General features: G+C 33.0%; 2 protein-coding genes across 2 annotated transcripts; one reads left to right on the top strand and one right to left on the bottom strand.

Annotated features, from left to right (window-relative positions):
* The first annotated feature begins 1054 nt into the window (after window positions 1-1054).
* On the top strand, window positions 1055-6047 carry LOTGIDRAFT_187340 (hypothetical protein). The gene is made up of 10 exons (XM_009052698.1): window positions 1055-1067; window positions 1462-1575; window positions 1951-2012; window positions 2401-2544; window positions 2875-2954; window positions 3185-3317; window positions 3628-3744; window positions 4599-4674; window positions 5140-5220; window positions 5750-6047. The coding sequence occupies exons 2-10, from the start codon at window positions 1467-1469 to the stop codon at window positions 5890-5892; spliced, it is 945 nt and encodes a 314-aa protein (XP_009050946.1). The 5' UTR covers window positions 1055-1067; window positions 1462-1466; the 3' UTR covers window positions 5893-6047.
* A 10422-nt stretch (window positions 6048-16469) lies between these two features.
* LOTGIDRAFT_159035 (hypothetical protein) lies at window positions 16470-21317 on the bottom strand (the record flags this gene model as incomplete). Its single annotated transcript, XM_009052697.1, has 2 exons — window positions 16470-17545; window positions 21284-21317. 2 exons carry the CDS (start codon window positions 21315-21317, stop codon window positions 16470-16472), a joined length of 1110 nt encoding a protein of 369 aa, XP_009050945.1.
* Window positions 21318-21528: the final 211 nt, after the last annotated feature.

Below are 21528 nucleotides of genomic sequence, written 5' to 3'. Positions count from 1 at the left end.
TAAGCGCGACCATCGATCAACGGCCAGAAAAAAATCCCCTGAAAATATTCTACCAAATATTAGCACAAGGAAAAGGGGAAAAAGTATAAAAGAAGGGATAACATAATATTTCAAAAACACTCAAATGGTTTCTATAGAATTATGAAAACACAATATATTTGATTTATAAGGGATTGTGAATGACGACCATTACTCTTTGAAAAGAGTGACAAACATGGCACAAATATGGGTTCCAAAATATACATTTACATGCCCTATCCTGTACAGAGCATACATCATAAGTTCTGAATGCAACACACATGCGTGTATTATGTTTCATAGCAAATAAACAGTTAAATAAATTTAAATTGTACAGAATTGATAAGAATTGGCATCTATTTCATCTTGTTAAATATTGGTCATCTTTGACAAGAAATGAAATGAAATGAATGCAGTTTTACGTCCTACTTTTCTGCACCATGTGGGCTAATGAAGACGGGCAACGCCATGCAAGGAGCGATGAGGGAAATTTTGCCAGGACAGCGGCATAAGCCTGCTCTTTTACGATTTCCACCTGCATTAGATTTTAATGTTATGATGGATTGATATTTATGTTTTAAACTTTGCGAATGTATTCCATGATTTTATAGAAAGGTTTACCCATGTGCATGGTATATTTGACACAAGACTTTTTATGTTTATATTTTTTCATCAAAATATACTGTAGATACTGTACATTTAGATATTTGATTTTATTTCATTTATGTACATGAATTACATTTATTTATTTTTTGTTTATTTGTCGTTTTTAATGTGATCTTATTTATGTAATTATTCTGTTTTGTATTGTTACGTGTCTAATTATGGCCAAAAATGTAAATATTCTGTTTATATATTTTAAATATTGCAATGATTTGTGACACGAATTTAATGAACTAATTTTCATTATAATTATTATTTATAAATTATACTAATGTCTTCTAATGATCATTAACTTTAATTGAGTGATTAATGGTAATAAGCTATAAAATGAATTGTAGTTCTGGTCAGATATCATTCTCCTCATCATTGGACTATACTTTGAACAGGTAAGGTTGCTGGAGTTGAGCACACACCACCGTAATTTATATAGATATATATAAAACAACAGTACCGAGAAAAATCTGTTTGTACATAGCAGAATAAATTATTGAATTGTCTATATCTTGAGCTAGTTAAAAAATTGTGAAGTTATGGCTTTTTGTAGCCCATTTTTCTTAAAGCTGCGCGGATCCCTTAAAGTCGGTTGTTAAAGTGTATTAAGTTTTCTATTCAGATATTTGTATAGTTCATAATTTATGCAGCAAAACCTCTTGTGTAGAAATCAAAAAACTTCATAAGTATCAAATCCATTATCCATAGATCCAGGTTATAACCCAAAGATATAAGATGATTATAAATATATATATTTATGTGTGTATGTGTATTGATTTTGTTTTAAAGCAATCATGAAGAATTTATCTGGTAAAATATGTCTTGTTACTGGAGCAACTCGAGGTTTAGGAAAGGGCATAGCTCTACAGTTAGGCGAGGCTGGGGCCACCGTTTATATTACAGGTAAGCAATTTGTATAATCTTTCGCCAACATGTTGTTTTGGATTTCAGGTTTCGTTTTGCGGTTAGGAACGTTTGTACCTGTTTTATTTATTCGTCGCTTATTGAATCTTCATTAGGCTTCAATTTGATCCATGGCACTCTAGCAATGTTAAAAAGTTCATTTGCTAAATATTTTAAGAGAAAAGAGCTTTCAGTCCCGGTTACATATGGGATCGTGATGCTCCACAAAAATTTAAAATGCCAAGTTTTGAACGTTTTGATGTTGCGAATTTGTATGAGCAAATCACGGTTGGCAATGCACTGAACCATGAAACTTTCAGAATACGTCATTTCAACAAATAATACTATTTACTTTTTATTCCATTTTGCTACTAGGTAGAACATTGAATCCACCGAACGATAAAGTTGGTGGAAGTTTGAAAGAAACAGCTAAAGAAGTGAGTTGCTTTAATCACCAAGGATCACCAATACGCATAAATATTGTCCAGTCATGACACAAGCTGTGTACTAGTGGTTAGAATTGGAGGATTTTAAATGTCTAAAAATCTGTTGCACCCATTAAATCTTTATCTTTGCTGACCTGTTCCGGATGATTCGTTATGGCCCAGAATGCCTTTCATAATATGTAAAATGTAAGATGAAATGAATAAGAGTTTTCTGCACCTTATTGCACTACTGAAGACGGAAAACGCTATGCAGTGAGCCATGAGGAAAATTATCCAGGACGGCGCCATTTGCCTACTTTTTTCGATTTACAACTGCCGAGGGACTGTCCATTTCGAAGCTTTTTTCCATCTCTTAATTTCAGTATCTTATATATTGTAGGTTGAAAGGCGAGGTGGTAAATGTATTCCAGTTCAATGTGACCACAATAATGCTGAAGAAATCAGAACATTATTTGAAAAAATCAAAATAGAACAGGATGGAACACTTGATATTTTAGTTAATTGTGCATTTAGTGCAGTTAAGGTATGTAAATACAAATATTCATGTACTCGTGCAGCATCATTCAACATTTTGGCTCTGAAACCATTCACAATAATGTTACAGATTGGTTTCAGGAGTTTTGAATATGATATTTAATCATCAGTTTAAATAAGGGAGGCCATTAGGTACTAAATTAATCTGATTTTCGAGTTACAATGCCGCATTTTTAAGCTAAAGAGTGAAAATTTCGAGTCACTAATTCTAACTAACAAGATGACCTGAAGACTTCTTGTAAGCTAATTCTCGATTTGGTCATTTGAAGGTGTGTCGCCTTTTAACATGTCATTTTTCTTTGTTTTCTTTTCTATATAGACATCTCTTGATAATCTTTACACCGACTTTTGGAAGTTAGAGCCAAAACTATGGGATGATGTGAATTCTGTTGGCTTAAGGTTGGTTTTCCCTTTACTTGTGTTTATAAGTGTCTTAAAATTTATAGGTGTCAATATAGTAAAACCCACATAAAAATAATTGGGCTTTTAGAATACAATTTTAGGAAAAAAATCAAAATCTTTTAACTTGTGTTTCTATACAAAGCAACATAGAACAGTTTTTTTCGAAAAAAAGTGAGATTTTTTTCCCATGGTCACTTAAAAACTACTCGTGTGATCTATAATTTCAGGAATCATTATTTCTGCTCGGTGTATGCAGCTCGAATGATGGTAGAAAGAAAGTCAGGGATAATTTTTAATATTTCATCCGTTGGTGGAATTGCAAAGATCTTCAACATTCCATATTGTGCCGGGAAAACGGCTGTAAGCATTAAATATTTATATAAAAAAATCCTCAAATCTACAAGATTTTATTCAACAAAAGAATAACGGAAGAATTATTTATAGGACAGCGTCGTTTCTAATTTTATTTTGTGTGTACATGTGCTATCAGCAACGAACATTATTGTTTTTCTGTTATTATTGTTATTATTATTATTATTAAGTATATACCTTCCGTTTGAGCTCCAAAGCGAGAGAGGATCGACTTTTCTTATCTGATCTCTGCTGCCCAATGATTTAGTCAGATTTTGATTTTGATTTTGCTAATGTAATTTGAACGTTCATTATATAGTTAGATAGAATAGTAGTGGACGGAGCTCCAGAATTGGAACCACATAACGTTTCATTTATAAGTATATATCCATGTGCAGTGAAAACAGAAGTTTGCAAGAATTTATTCCAAGAAAAGGTAAATTACTCAATTTAGATATCTTTTCTCGAGATGGAAGATTGAAAATTGTGTACTGTAAACACGCATTGGTTTCGAGAACCGTTCGTATCTTGGACAACGTCGAAGATGTGGTTTTGCGAATTGCAAGCGTTTCGAGAAAAGTTTACTTCACAATGACACACCTTCTACCTTCACCCTTTACATTGAAATTTCACCATACCAAGTGCCATCATTTGTCCATAACCAGCCGACATTAAAGTCTGATTTTAACTTCAAAAGCTCCAAGTGAAGGCTTGATGAGAACGGTCTTTATTAACTACACTAAAAATAGTTCCAAGATCGCACATTTAGACATTTTTATGGCTGCTGAGTTTGAACTCTTATTCACACCATTAATCTGGTGAGGCCATTTGTGCAAAAATGTCTGTGACACTGTAGGCATGGAAATGAGATTGATGCTATTCAAATCTGACCAATCAGATCGGTAGAACAGAAATGAGGTCATGTAAAGAAAACACATCATCGTTTTACCTTCGCCAGTTTGATCAGATAAGAACACATTCTTTCCAAGTAAATATTCCAAAGTCAAATATCTTACTCAATTTTGTAACGTCCATATTAATCAAAACATTTAATGACACGCTACTTTCGTTTCGTGTACGTTCGCACACAAAGAGTCATAACGAGTGATTTGTTTTGATTGGCTGAGATTTTCTAGAAAGATTTCAGTCCCAATTCTGATTGGACAGTATTCATCTATGAATACGTAAGTTTCCTCACTTGTACGGTCTCGAGGAAGTATGGCGAATGGGGGCTTGGTTTGGACACTATGGACACTGTGATTACGTTATTTGGGGTTTTTCTACTTTTAGACCGTTAGCGAAGATTTGTTTGCACAGAATGAAAGCACAGAATTTACTGGAAAATGTATCGTTACTCTAGCATCTGGTAAGTTATGAGTTATCACGGTTAAAAGTAGGATTTTATGATTTCAATGCCTTTTTGACGTTTTCCTGAACAAAATTTCTTAAAAGTGCCCTCACAGCGTAGCAATTACCAGATGTGTATGGTCGCGAATAATGAGTATATACCAGACGCAGCTCAGAACTCAGTTTCATAAGATTTGCGTTTGAAACTTCTGACCAATATTCTTATTAGCAACCATACGCAACTGGTGCTTGCTATGGTGTGAGGGCCCCTTTAATACATATGTATTTTTCTTTGTAATTTCTCGATGCTAGATCAATTATTAACTGATTCTTACAAAAAATCAGATACCTTTCAAATTCAGAGAGCCAAAATAAATGATCCTAAAGAAGAGAGCTCTGTCTAGTGTAAAGCTACGGAATTAGAATTCAACAACGTTGGCAATGTCAGTATATGCCTAAAGTAGCATGATGCGTATTCTTTCAGATCCTTGTATATTAGAGAAAACTGGTCGTGTTTTGTTTAGTGCTGATATTGGTGATGAGTATGACTTAAAAGATATTGACGGTAAGATAGTCGTGTGACAGTCTGGTGGCTTGGAATAAGTGACATTTCCTCATTATTTCATTCGACCCAGCTGTAAATGGGTAGGGATAATCCTGTAAAGAACAATTCAATCTGATTTGCCAAAGACCAGCTATAAGAATGGATCACAAATGAAACTATGTTGTTCTTCCCTTCGTTTTACCACAAACGTGCAATTATTACCAAGGTGACACTAATGTCTTGTAAGCGATGCCAGTCCTTATTGGCGTGATATAATTTTGATGATATGAAGGAGACATGGTGTCGGATTTTAATTTTGAAAAGTGATACGGCTAGCCCATTCCACTATGGCGAGACAAATATGGATGGCTCTATCGCTTCAAAATTTTTTCTTGATGCGCCGTGGTAATAAAAATCCGTACAAGCAAGACAATTCGTTTGATGAAAAAAACTCGTCAAATGAATGGCCAAAATGTGTAGTAAAAGTTGTATAGTAGTGGACTCTTCAAAAGAGATGTTACCATCAGATGTTTTGTATTGTATTTTTCAGGTCGCCACATTACCTCTCAACTGTGGATGCCAGCTCTATTGACGTACAATGGAGTGCCAGAATGGCTAGTCAATTGGATGCCAACTTGGGTAAAGCTTCCCAAATGGTTATTGGCGATAAACAAACCTTTGTATAAATTTTGAAAATCTACATTTTATTTTTCTGGATTTAATAAAGGTTTATAATTATTTTTTTATTGTAAATTATTAGTATTATGATTATTAGTATTATAATTGTGCTTTTAATGGAGATTAAATGTATCAGTTCTCGACTATCAGGTAAATAAAATGAAAAGTTTACAGTCTTACTTGTTCCTTAACTGCTTACTGGGCATTGTACCATTATGTAATTGTACAACGCAGTGAAGTCTGCAGCAAGAAAAACGGATAACGCAGTGAAGTCTTCAGCAAGAAAATGAGGCCTTACCGGTCTTCTTAAACGAGTATCACTCGCAACCTTTGTTGTGATGGAAATTTATACAAAGGGACACAACTGTATATAATTGACTCTTTGTTAACCTGAGAAAAATAAAATTTATTTCAAGGATACGATAGTATTTGATCGGTTGATAAAAAACAAACACATAAATAAGGTTAAACGAATATTGGATAGGTCATTCCTGTAAGAAACTGACCACAATAATAGTCACTTTCCCACTGTAGAATGACGAATCACAGCACTGTAAAGAGTGTGTTATATTTTAGAAGAGAGCGAAGCGTATATCATTTGGGTTCATCTACTCAGTATATATCATGGCTTCCAATTAAAATTGCACGTTAACTAACCTTTTTACGCCAAAGGCTGATGGTTTTGGTTAATTATCCGGAACTCCCTAGAAACATCAACAGGTGAAAGTAGAACTTGATCTTTGATAAAAAAAAAAAATACCAAGTTCACTCTACAACCTCACGGCGGGTTGTTCCGCTCGATACGCTATACACTATATTTAGTAATTATTAGTAACTTTTAAAATATGTACTTTAATTGCTTTATGTCTCCATCCCGAAAAACGTCGTTTCGAAAATGACTTTTCTTTCACAAATTCATATCCATAATAGGGCATTGTAATCAGGATGTAGTCATCATTTATAGCAATATAAAATATGAGCAATATCTATCAGTACAACGATTGGATATTGCTAATAAAAAGAACTATCGGTGTTATTCCCAAGACACATAATTAAAATATAGACAAATATCTACATAATCATATCAATATTTTCAAAATACATGGTACAAAATATATAATCAATGGCGTTTGCTCATTTATATTATCAATATCATTGGCCATAAATATGCAAATTTTAAATATATAACCACAGAACGTTCGTTCGAATTCATCCGTACACGACAAATACAAGGCTCAATACGAAATTCTTAGCGCCTACACCCTTGATTTGAATGAGGAACCGTACAAGACATCTCAAGATTGAAATGGCAGCTATCTCGATTTAATCAAGTTATCATAGATAATCAGTATAATCTAGCTTGTTAACCGTTAGGAAATCTCTGTAACTAATTTAACGCCATGTTCAAGATGAAAGATAAAATTTATCAAAGAACCAGTAATTATAGAATCATTAACTCGTTATCTGCTACATACACCGTCTGTACAACAACTTAACTATCATGTAATTGAGGTAGAAACCGACAGTGGCTCAACAAGTTGAATGGGTTGAGGTTCCTCCCCCATGTTTTCCTGCATTTTCAGACCCCTCTGTAAGTCAAATTAATGCCTGTTAATGGGAGATTTAAAGATTTTCAGTCTGTAGTACATTATATTAGCCTTCTTAGGGTCACAGCATACGTTGTGAACCTTTTTATATTATGTGTTAACATTTAAGGTGGGGCCCCCTCAAGGATGGGGGCCAGGGGATTTTGTTCAACCAGTCTTTATAGTAGTTGGGCCACTGGAAATCGATCGGTCCTAGGCAAGTCTGACGAAATTCGCATGCATCTAAACCAATCATATCTTCTTATTAATAAAACATTTCCGTACTATATGAAGAATTTTGTTTTGTATTTGTGGAGTGGTCGATTGGCTTGGTCATATCGATCTAGGGTATAAAAGTATCTTCTTTTTTTAAGTCAGACAACGTCTATATTATGTTTGATAATTTGTTGTATAATTTTTTCTGATTTGCAAACACACCTCTATATGATGAATATGGTGTAAGGTTGCTTTGTAAAATTGACATAATGGCAACCGTAAGTTAGCAATGTTTACAATTAAAAATTTATCTTACGTAATGTGAAATCAATAGGATTTGTTTGTCTATCATTGATCCAAGTCCTATAATTTCACCTGACATGAAATCAGTTCTATAATCTGGTAGAAATTGATCTGTTTGTTTTTTTTTTCCATGACTATATCTGATTTCCTTTTCTGACTCGAGACGAAATCGATGTAGAATCGATTTAGGTTCAAGGGAGGTAATAATTAAAAAAAAATTACTTGTAAGGGGAGGTAACCCTGAATCTAGATTTTACAACAGGTCAAGGCTGAAACTCGTCGATTTATTGCTCGACAGGATGCCAATCATACAATTATAAATTACAGAACCAGCATGTTCGTTTGTTTTGTTCATGTCTTTAATTGATTTTCCTTTAATCTTTAAATCAAGCCGCACATCGATCAATTAAGATTCTTGGGAGGTAATACCTTTAAGTTTAATTTACTTGTCAAGGGAGGTAATACCTTTAAGTTTAATTTACTTGTCAAGGGAGGTAATACCTTTAAGTTTAATTTACTTGTCAAGGGAGGTAACCCTGAATCATGAACCATCAAATACCTTTCTAAGAAGTGTACTTCTGGACTGAAACCATTCATTGTTCTGGTGACGATATGATGTCACATGCATTGAGAAATATGACCATATCATATAGAATTATCAATATGCACCTCAATTGGCATTTATTTACATTTATTAGGTGCTAGACACATACCACATGTTTCGCTAATAGGCCAAGTCGCTTTGGATTTCGGATCGTATTTGGGTTATTTATTTATCTTCAGAAAATACAGTTGCGCCTCGTCATGTTTTTTCTAAACGCCTCGTCATGTTTTTTCTAAACGCCTCGTCATGTTTTTTCTAAACGCCTCGTCATGTTTTTTCTAAACGCCTCGTCATGTTTTTTTTAAACCAAACAATATATTTTAAAATATTCTTTCATGGACATTACCAGACTATTGAACTATAATTTGGTTTAAAGTATAAATCATAAAATTATGTTTTTAAAAAAAGGCCACAAATGTAATGGCTGATTGCGAGAATTATATCAACTGAAAATACCCCCTGCATTCATTGTTTATTTTAATATTCGTTAAACAAGATGCAAACATGCATATTGACAGATTCCCGTGTGAAAAAATAACAAATATTAAAAACAACCCTTCTCACACATCTGGACAGACAGGGGCATCAATTAACTTGCCAAACTCTGTCTGTCACAGAAAATTTTGAGCCCTAGAATCGTTCATCACAACATGTTCGTTCTTAATGTCACTCTATTATTCCATAAATATGAGATGTAAATTCTATTAATACCATTATGAAGCTATATATTTCAAGAGACTTCCAGGCTGGTACCACGTTAAAATCATATTACCAAAGTCGGGTAGAGCACCTGCATCAAAACTCCGCTAATGTCTGTTGAAAAGTGGTGCTAACGATGTGCTTGCCTGATTTTTATATAAACACTAAGTGATACAGTCAATATGATAATGTATATTACTGATGTATTATGGAGTGTTATCGGGTGTTATGTACAGATGGTGTTCACCAATAATAGTGTTAACATTACTGTCAATATTGCAACATGGTGGGCTAACTAACACTTAAAAATGATTTATGACCTTTCTAAACTAATAACTTTATTTCGTCGATGCCTAAATGCAATATCCCCGTGTGAAAGTAAAACTTTTTTAAACGAACTTGCGTAATAATGAGTAGGCTCTCTATGTGCCTAATTCAGACGACGTGTTGTATTCCATTTGGAAGCTTCATCTGTGCAAATTATGCATCGCACAAAGCAGTCCAAGGAGACCAAATAAAAGGATTTCATGTACAATTTTCCTAAAGACATTATTTTGGTAAAGAATAGAATATTAATAAAGCTATTGGCTGTTGCTTAAGTTCTTGCTGTTTGTTGTAGCACGACCCTTCTCCTGTAGACGATCTTGGAAAGAACTGACAGATAAGTGATCGATTCCCTGAATATAGTGGTATTTCAGCAGTTGGGATTATCAATCTCTGTAGTGAGATGTATGTGACGTAATAATTAACCGAGGGAATTCTAATCACGTGTGTCTAATAGGTTTTCCTGTGGTGCCTCGGTTGTCACGTGCTGTTTATTTTCCTTCTGTTACAGTTCAGTATGACATCACCTGATTCAACATGTCAAATACACACGAATATTCTCGCGAGATTTCAGATACGCTGATGTCATAACCAATGCATTTACAAATTGGCTGGTGAAACAAATCTGTATTTAAATACTTATATTGTAAAAGTAATTAGCGAAATTCCATTTGACAAACAGAGTTTCAACTCAGTTGACTGACGCAAATATAAGACTGAACGAGTGCTGGAATTTTTCTCGATTCATTGGTCTGTTTGCTTTACAATTGTAAAACACAAAAAGTAACCTTTCTTTCCAAAAAACATTTTCATAAATCAATGAAAAGTCACGGCATGAATGGACATAATAGATATGGAATGTTAAGGATTCAAATAAAATATTTTTAAGAATTGATTATTTGTAGTTGTGAAAGTTAATGTCAAAAAAATTTAACGTTAAAAATTGATTCCAATACATTTGTTTTGATAGTAAATTAAGAAATATCAAGAACAATTCTAGACGTCTAACGCTACATAATTCACTTGTTTTATTAGAAAAGATATCTGTATTATTTATGGCTGCAGGAAGATAAATAAGTAGCAAGCTTCGGGTCAATTAACTTTAAGGAGGTGCAGAACATAAAAAACTCGGCTCCTATAAACTAGATTGATGAATGTAAGGTCATAGGTTAAATGCTTAAAGGTCTAGTTCGAGATTGACAAATACAACTGCCTTCAACGCTTCTATTTAATGATATATATCATTTTACTCCTATTATCAATAAATGTCTTATTTGTTACGCCATATTACTTTTGTAATTGGCAGATATAAAAGTCGAGAATTTTAAAACTAAAAGGAAAACAGATGTATTACAAAATATTTCGTTTCGCAATTTCAGTATTTAATGGACTGTGAAATTTAGTTTTTATTTATTTGTTTGTTTTAAAAACTTGCTTACATTTTAATTTTGTGAATATATTATTATTGTAGTTAGAGTCTGGGAATTGGGCCGATTTGAAATCTAGATTCGATTGTCACCTATTGTAGATTTCAGTGGTAACGATTACTTACTCATATCAATGTGATATGTACCAGACACATAGACAAGACTGACAAAGAAATGCGGTTGTAAAAAGATATATCAGTTGTATAAGCACTTGTAAAATACGATGATACAGCATGAACTTGTTCTAAAAACATGGAAGAAACTGCGAAAATAACAGCGTGATTAATTGGCTAACAGATGAGGCGATTTGTTGCAGGAAACACAAGCGTAAATCAACAAGCAGAAATGTTGAGAATTCCAGAAGTGATCACGATATTAATGGAGCGATTCTTCTACTCTACCCATAAACTGTTAAAACAGACAGAAAATCATTGTATGGAACATGTTTATAGAAATGAAGCAGTTAGCACTGACTTTGATGTTGCCAAGTTCCAAGTGAAATGTACACAAGTGCTGGGTAATTATACAGCGTCTTGTATTGAGGTACAAACCAGCAGAATTAATGACTCTATCATTACTTTGATTCAAGTTTTAATTAATGAACGTCTGCCTCTATTAACGCACCTTCTTGAATATAAGTTATTTCAGAATGTATCTTGGCGGGTGCAGAAAGCACAGTGAGTTCATTCAGATTTAGGCAAAACTCGTGTATCTTGAGGGATGCAGAAAGCGCAGTGAGAGTTTAAAAAGCAAAATCAATTATCGTAAAACTTGTGTTGTCAAAAAAAACTAATCGATTGTTACAAACATGTTAAACTTACAAAGTTTAATGTCCTTCAACAACTAAATCTGAGGATCTGCTTTGCAGATATATTGAAAAATGAAGAACGGTTGTTTGGTGTAGTTACGAAGAGGTTTTTCCCAAAGATAGCTCTTTCGTGGTTGAAATTTGTCAAAAGTACTGGATCATACTTGATGAAATCTTTTAGATCATGGGACATAAAACAAAAATTGGAAGAATTCGTTCATATCTCGAGAAATAACAGATAGTTTCAAATCCAAGGCAAATTGACAGAGAACTATAATTCTCGTTCCGACACTTCCAATAAGCTTGATAAGGTAACTAACAGAGTAACCAAAAGTATAACTTGCCCGAGTGTTAATCGTCGATTGAGGCTTGAGACCAAACATACAAATTCTTGAAGTATTTTTAGAACTTTTAATTTGCCTTTGTAAACTGGGAGTACAAAGAGGGTCGTTGTACGTATGTTAAATCCATACATCAATTTTAACAAATGGTAATTTAGTCTACTTCCCTATAGGAGGTTAATTTATTCACAGAAAATTGAGATGAAACGTGTGTAATATTCATCATTCTACTCCGTGTGAAATGAGGTGGAAAAACAGAGTAAAAAACTGAAAAATGTCGAACCTGTCGCTTCGTACAAGCACAAGCAGGTGAGAGGAAAAGAAACGAAAAGAGTAACGATATATTTTCTATTGAACAGCGTTAAAGAGACAGAGCAATTCCTTCATTTTGGCAGTGAAATTTAGTAGTAGCCTACCAAAGAATTTAAAACTTTAGATATTAAAAATTTATACATATATATTAAGGGTAGAAAACAATCTGTTGTGTACAGATGAATATTATTACAAACGTAGAGAAAGTCTTTTTTGTTCTATGTAAATCTTAAATGTATTATAAAACTGGTCTATTTCATATTTGATTCTGTTCTAAATGTGCTTTGTGTTAAGATCTTGTCTTGTCTTCTTAAAAGGACAGAGGAAAGAAGCACTAGAAGAAAGTGTATCTGTTAAATTCAGATTTTTTGTCGTTATATGTAAAGGAACATGTAATATAAAACATATTCTTTTTTACGTTCAACTTTCTGTATATAAATGGTCTTTTTCAGTTGATCTCTTTAAAAAAAACTAAAGAAAGAAACAAGAGAAGAAAGTGTTTCTGATGTATTTAGATCTTGTTTTAATAAGAAATATAGAGATGGTGTTTTGAAGTTAATCTGTATCTGTTCAGAATTGAAAAAAACTTTTTCTTTTTTCTGCATCTCAATGGTTTTTGGTTATGGTCCTTTTCAGTTGGCCTCTTTAAAAAAAACTAAAAGAAAGAAGCACGAGAAGAAAGTGTATCTGTTTTGTTGATATTTAGATTGTAAGAAGAAACTGATATAATTGTTGGCACAAAGTAAAGACAGAAACAGACTATTATCAAACAATTATTTCTCTTAACTTTGGTAAATCTATTATCATTATTTCACTTGCTACACTTCTTACTAGCTCCTCTCATTTTCTGGCCAATATTTTAACTTAGAAAATATTTCATTAGAAAAAGAGGTGAGGAATGAGGAAGGATTTTAAAGTAACAACTAATAGACAAATCGTTTATCATTTGTCACAAATGCACAATGGATATGCCCCTATGTACTATAAAGATTTAAAGATGGGCTTCCTTATTTTTTAGTGTCAATTTAAGCAAATTATTTCATTTATTAGTGTTTCTAATGAATTACCATGTATTCTTAATCTTATCATTATGTTCCAGTCATAAATGTCCATTTATGTTGAACACGCCCAATTACCTAAAACATAACATGCGTTACAATTTCGCCAGATGATGGGCGAAGATACATTTGCATTAGAAAAGAAATTTGGAGACGATGACGAGTTGTGTATTTTTTTTTGTGAACATATTTTCCAAAACACTCCAAACCAACAGTTTAGAATCATTCAATGCAACTACCAACTACTACGTCTACCAACAACTACCTAGTTTGTGATATCAACATCCGCTCGAAGAACATGTCATCTACCAACCAACCATTACTCTGTGGCGTTATTATCATTCAAACTAGCGTTAACTTACAAGTAAATAAAATATGTACTTGCAACCTTTGCCAAACTATGCAAATTGTACCGGTGAATGATGGGGATATAAAACAATATTAGAACATGTGATTAATGTATTTACAATGGTCCAAGAACACGTGTATCTCATCAAATAAGTCAAAGAAAGATGTTCTCACGTTTGTTTAGACGTTTAACGTGATAGGTATGAAAACAGGCAGTTTGATTATCATGTTACTGCCTATTCTTACAACATAAATAAACATTTTCTACACCAATTACAAAATGGCTAATATCCCTTTAAATAGGCAAGTGTGTTCTGTGTTTATATTCTTGTAATTTAGTCTAAATGTAGCCACCAATGACGATTGACCCACCGCAGGTGTGATATGTATACATTGTAAAATGTAGCCAGATGCAATTTGGGTGTAAATTCGGAACGAGATAGCACATTTTACTGCAGACGGCAACAAGGACTTGTATTCCAGGTTCGGACCAGGTCGCATTTCAATGCATTCATTTATATGAGAAATCCCAATTGCAACTTAAAGTTAGTCAAACGAAATTTTAATTCGGATTACTAAAGAATTTTCAACAAAAAGGATCTCGTGGGTTACCAGAATAGTTGTGTGCGTCAGTGTTACAGAAATGTATACCGATGTCAGTTCCTCACGTCAAAACAGCACATAGGCTAGCTTAAAACATCAGTAAGAAATATTTCATATCAGAAGTTACTAAATGGTTTTCATTAAAGATGCGCAACAAAACCAATTGTATCGGTTGATCTTCTTGTCATCACGATAAACAAAAACTCAGAGCATTTAATTCAAACAATACAGTTAATCAATATGATAAATCATAAAGATGCCAAGGATTCGATGACATATCTTGTGTGAGGCTTCTTCACTACTTCGAGGTATCTTAAAGTGATACTACGTCTTAGAATTAACATAAAATTTAAGAATTTTAAGCTTGGCGAATAAGAGCCAGTAGATATACCGTGTGTCATAAATAACATAACAGAATCCTTATATAATCCGATAAATCCCAAAAACTTAATAAGTATCCATAAATATGCAATTAACTATTGAAATATTATAATTATATATTATATCAAGATTAAGCGTTTTTCAATAATTACTTATTTTTATGAATTTTCAAATTTTCAAGATTTTACAGGGATTCTGTTGTAACTTTATGACACTAGGTAATCTAACTGATGAATATAGACTAATATTGACCTATTCGAGAATTTAAATTTTATGTTCATTCTAAGACGTAGTATCACTTTAAACGGTAGCAGTCTTGTTTCAAAATTAAATAAAAAATAAAAATATTATGAAGAAATTTTATTGCGATTAAATAAATATTATGATATTAAATATTTAATGAATGAATATACAATAACAATATTTACATGCAATAGAATATATGTAATCGACTGCAATTATTTGACATCACATGTTCAATACAAAAAATAATACTGGTTTGGATATTATGGAAAGGTAAATATGTTACATCACAAATTGAAGAACTTTGTGGATTTATAGTTTTGTGATGATGAAAAAAGTATGGATACCAAATGCAGCCATAAATAATAAATAAATATTAAAAAAGTAAACTAAAGCTTACTAGTCTTTGTGATGTCAGCGAGTTAAAATCGACCAAATATCCCTTGACACCATATCCCAAAAAATAGTCAAAAGTTATAATAAATTATAAAACATAAGATAAACATCATTTAAAAATATTTAAATCTTGATAAACCCTGAAGAAATTAAAGACCTAAGATTTGAATAAGAAAAGATATATTTTGTTCTCTTAAAGATATTTGGCACCACTATTTATCATTGTGTGTGGTATTTTATTTTCTCTGATTATCTCACTCTACAACAAACATTCACGTTTGGTCCCGTCAATGAAGCAATAAATCCTCCAGTCTACCCGACCTCCATTTTGAAATTGTTTTACAAAGCACCTTTATTACACATCAGAGACTCTGAACACAATCAAACGCGTGTAATATCTAACAACAATGCTTGGTTACAGCAACTCCGTGGTGGAGAATCCTTACCGTTGCAGAACTTTTCTGCCTTGAACGTCTTAAAAATGAAAACCATGAAGTATATTACATTTAAATATCGATATATCGATAACTGCACAGAAAAGGTGAACTCAACAAACTCTTCAATAATTGATATATGTAACGAAATTTGTTTGTCGTCCGTTTGAAAACACAGACAATAGTAACATTACAACACGAATTGTTTCGTCCTCGGTTATCGAGTGTAAAGATTTCTTTTGATTATTTTACCTATACTATGATATAACTATGTGAACGCAATGTCATCATAATGATTGATTTATGCACAATCTTCAATGAACGACTTTAATGAAACTCAATAATAATTTCAATAAATGTAACTATGAACTATGAGGTGTTTTGTTTTACAAAATCCGACAACTTGCGATGCTTTTATCATAAGAACATCACGAAATTTTCTCAGTTGATATGATGACTCTTGTGATACAAATTCTAATTCAATAGTTCAAGTTTTAAGCAGGTCAATGTTACCGAACAATACCCATACAGCTACTTTCACCATGTTTCACCAGTAAAGACATTCTCGAGAATGTTTTGGAACAATTTTTACATCCGTATTTCTTGATTTCGGCATGAGTTTGAAGATGAGCTCTCAGATTCGACCTATCAGCGAATGCTCGACCACAATGTTGACAGCTGAATGGTTTCTCTCCAGTATGTGTTCTAATATGCCCCTGTAACAACCAAGGACGTGAAAACGCCTTACCACAAAGTTTACATTTACATGGTAGAGTATGAGTTCTAATGTGCATCTTCAGAGCTCCTAGAGAAGAATAAGATTTATCACAATATTTACAGCGAAAATCCTTTTTTATTTGTTGTGCACAATGGAATTGTTTGTGTTTTGACAGTCCACCAAATGTTGAGTAACTTTTCTGACAGGCATCACATTGAAACCGCGGCGGTGATTGTCCATTGATCGACATAGAATGATGGCTAGGTGAAATGGCTGTATTAGGCCATTGATCAGTGGTAACCCGACCTTCACAACTTCCATTCCGTAGAAAATAAAACCAAGAATTCAGATTGTTCCTGAAGCTAGGATCGTGGTAGTAAGATGTTTTAGGATCGGAATATAGAACTGCTTGATCTCGTAAAAGTCTGATAGCATCAATTTGATTGAGGGTAAGCTGATCTGAACAGTATCGTGGTGATAAAGGTAACGGTACAACAGGATGTGTCGGCTGGACAACGTTGGGCACATTTTGACTCTGGGAGACGATTGGATTATTTTGCTTCTGATTACTCTTCTTCGTAGATGGTTCGATTAGCCAAGGTCGAACAATAGGTTTAACAGCACTCTTGGGATCAGATTTAACTTCGGTGTTGTCAGTTCGAACCGCCTGCCTTTCACTAACTGACATCTCTAGGGACGATGCCAGAAATTGACCAGTTGATTTGTTAGTTTGTTCTCTCATAATGGAACTGTGGGAGGTGTTATTGGTAATGCTCTGGGTGTCATTTGATTGGTGGAAGTGACGTAGTATGTCAGATTGTGACATCATAGGATGACCGTCAGGAACATTTGTGTTACTTGTTACATCTGAAAAAATATATATATATTAATTATTTACCTAAAATTGTACTTAATGTTAAATTTGATATATTTTGTATATTTATTAAAGTATAATTTAGACTGCTGTGAAATTTGTAATAAATACAAGAACAAATTGTGTGGATATCAATTTCTATCTATAATGTATTAACAAAAAGCTCTTTAGCAGGAAAGGGAGGCCGTTTAATTTATATAGATATATTTATCCCTTAGAAGAAAACCCAATATCAAGACCCTTAATCCTAATTTCTAAATAAAGTGTCTGCTCCACCCTAGACCTGTATATTTGAGAGAATCAAACCCTCCCTGCCCCGAAATCGGTAAATTGGTTACAAAAATAGTTTTTGATTTAAATATGTTATGATTTATCTTATTTATCGTTTACGTTTAACTTTTGCAATCCATTCGAAGGTAAGATAATTTCTTCAAATATTTTTTGGTTACCATTTGATCCGAGTATCACATAAATTCAGTATTTATATGAAAAAAAGTGAACTGAAAAATCAACTGAAATTCTAAACTTTTGGTTTTTATACAAAATAATATTTTATTATTAGTATATTAGTATATTTTATCACAATAACAACTTGAATCTTTTCAAAGTGTGTTGGAATCAAAAAATGTCCACAAAAATGGAATCTTCACGATTGGGAAGATACTTCAAAAACTTAAAAAGATACTGGTCTTGAAAAGGGTTTTCCGGGTATTAAACAGATTATTGCAATCTATAGTTCTGTAATATTAAGTAATTGATATCAATCGGCACACGGGGTGAAGCAAGGTTCCCTTCTTTGACCTATCTTATTATGTTATTTTATTAACGTAATTATCAATGATATCAAGACTTCCAACAGAGACAATAACAATCGCTCGAGTAGATTGATACAATAGATTGAAATTAATTTAGATAACGAAAATTTAATTTATCTCCTGATGATTGTTTTCAAGATATATCATGATTATTTTATAAATTTATATTTTTTTATTCCAATAAAACTAATTGTTTGTATCGTTCATTATTTGTAGTACAGATGTTGAACAAAAATTTATAAGTCCCTTTTCCGTCGGGTTTTTTTTCGGCCATGGGTGACGAAAGTGGTCAATATTAAAACATGTGTAGATTATGAAATCATATCAAGAACAATGCAAGATTTGAACATTTAAATTTGGATCTAAAATAGAAAAAAAATTGTTTCGTGCAGTTCGATTTCCTGATATAAAAACATAGAAATAAACGCTTCAGACCAGTCAGGTTTAAGCCACCGATTCTGAAGCCAATAAGAAATTGTATTAATTTCGTTTGGTGTAAAAATCTGCCATAAATCATGAAGTGATACTACAAAATTTATAAAGAAAAATAAAATTCGAAAAAAATTATAAAGCTTACCAATTTCTATGTACTCCATTTTTTATAAATTTTATCCTTCTTTCCAAATCAAAATATTATTTGAAATAACCAGCATCCAAAAGAATAAAAGGTGCCGACAAATATATAACGGTAAATATACGTTTTGTTTGATAAGTATATAACTTTATTCAGAATGGGGTGCCAATTACACCCGAATTATCAGCTTCTTAAGATGCCAGGAACCAATCATCTGGCATCATTCATATTTGCATAAGATGCTCCGCCTTTTAGAAGAATGGCACGCGCTTTAATCTGACAAGAACAGGTGTTAGGAATTGTGACGTAGGATATTATTTTCTCCTTCAATGTAAATGAAAATAACGGTAAGCAAGACGAAATGAGTTATTTCAACCGGGTAATTGGAGCCGACTTTTGACCACTTGTGGTGATCATGTAATCAAACAGTGGTAGAGAAAATAAATAGATTAACATAAAGACCATTGAGACCGGCTGTCGTTTTCACCCTCGCTGGGTTCAAATTGTTTACAGTTTAAGTTCGACATGTTCCTCGTTCTATGATATATTTTCTTATCTGATATTATCTGATTTGTTTGTTCAATTAGATTTTTTAAGAATGTACGAAAGCCTTTTAGACCCATCTAAAAAAAATTTATTTTTCTGAATGTATTTTGCACAAGTCGAAATTTCAGATTCCACAAGTCGAAATTTCGGATTCCACAACTCGAAATTTTGGATTCCGCCAGTCGAAATTTCGGATTCCACAAGACGAAAGTAGGCATTGGCATTATAGAATAAATATACCAAATAAGAAATATTATCTATTTAGACTATTAAAGATGGGTTTTCATTATGGATACTTATATGAATAGAACGTAGAGATGTTGTAATGACTTGGAAAAATACCAGTTTGTCTCACATGTCCATAATTAATTCATAATTAGCTAACATTGAAGAGAATTACAAGCAGAATTCCACTGTGTGACCGGACAAGAAAGGTCAAAAAGTATTTTTTTGTTAATCCAGACTGTTCTTACATGGACATTTATGATTGGTTAGAACTCTTCATATGCAATAAGAACATAATGAAATGATTAAGAACACATGATAATTCATAAAAAACACATATTAATAAAATTTCTCAAAATATGTCTTTTGCAGAAGTGCACTCAATGACTCAAAAAATCATGAAAAATTAAAGTGACCGTCCTTGACCATTTTTAAATACCCTCAAGACAAGTTTCATTGTCCTGTTTCTTCTTTCTAAAATACGTGTAAGCTCTTTTTGAAGCAATTTAGGGGAGAGAGTTTCCGTTCTTAATCCTCGCTCCCAGTACCATGTTAAGACAAAATTTAGTATACATGTATATGATATAGGCTAGTTCATAAAGTGCAACGTGGTTTGAAACGTTTAAAGCCTTAAAGGGGAACATTCAGTATTTTCGAGCGTCGATTTTGGTCTTAAATATATTTGTAAATTAACTCCAAAAGTACTTCAGCTATATTGTGCGTTTTCTATATAAGGCATTGTCTCACTAAAATAAGATTCGTATTTTTGCTTTCAAACACTGATAATTATGGATACACATGCATGACAGTGAGATCTTGACGGTATTTCTGATAATCTAATAAGCCAAAAAAATCCCATTTTTAAGATTAAGGTATTATTGTTTGAACGAATTGTAAAGATGCCTCTTTAACGACGTGATGACGTTTTATTACATTATCGGTTAGGCATATTATCAATAGAATACAAATTATGTATCCCTTTGAGTCTTTAGTTGAATGGCGGTATTATGAAAGGATTTCCGTTTCTGGCAGACAAATAATTTGTCTACTTATTTTTTTTTTAGATAGATTTAAATAATTCCAGAACCTTTCCAAACAAGTGTTTTTTTAGGCGCCCGTCAAAAAGTGTTAAAGAAATTCATTCATTTCCAAATCCAATGCCAACTCTGTAAGAGTTTCAGGACGGGTCTCCCTTGTCAGTTGTATAGCGGAGGAGACGATCAACCGAGGTCCCGTGTAGGTATGAAGGGGCGAACAATGAAAGGGGCTAAATGGGAAAGGTCGGAAAATCACAGGGGTGAAATGAAAAAGGGTTGGTATTGGAAAGAGGACAACGAAAAAATGAATGGAATAAAAGTGGATGAAATGGAAATTGGTGATATGGGAATCGAGCGTCAGCTTGTCAGCAGTGTCGGCAACAGTCTACTGAAACTGTAGTGTGCAAATAGAGGGAAAACTGATGGATGGGGGGGGGGGGAATATTCTGATACTTACGCGTGCATTTAATGCTACATCGTGACTATCTGTTCCCTAATTACACTGAATGAAAGATGTAAGAGACGAAGACTTACTTTGTTCTAAGACATATACCACGAAAACTCCCATATTTGTTAGACAAATTCAGATCCAAACCAAAGCACTACTGGGGCACCATTTAAAAAAGGTTAAAAGTTATGACTGACCAATTTAGACGATACATCTTGGAAGAGACAATTGACCTGCGTTGCATTTTTTGGATCGACAACGACACTTGTGGGTCATAGATGAGACAAACTAATTTACCTTGCACACGTCAAAGCGAAAGAATTTCTTTAAA

Source organism: Lottia gigantea (assembly GCF_000327385.1).
Source record: "Lottia gigantea unplaced genomic scaffold LOTGIsca_19, whole genome shotgun sequence".
Taxonomy (NCBI): Eukaryota; Metazoa; Mollusca; class Gastropoda; family Lottiidae; genus Lottia; species Lottia gigantea.
Note: the sequence above shows the minus strand (reverse complement) of the source record. Positions and strands in the feature narration are given on the sequence as shown.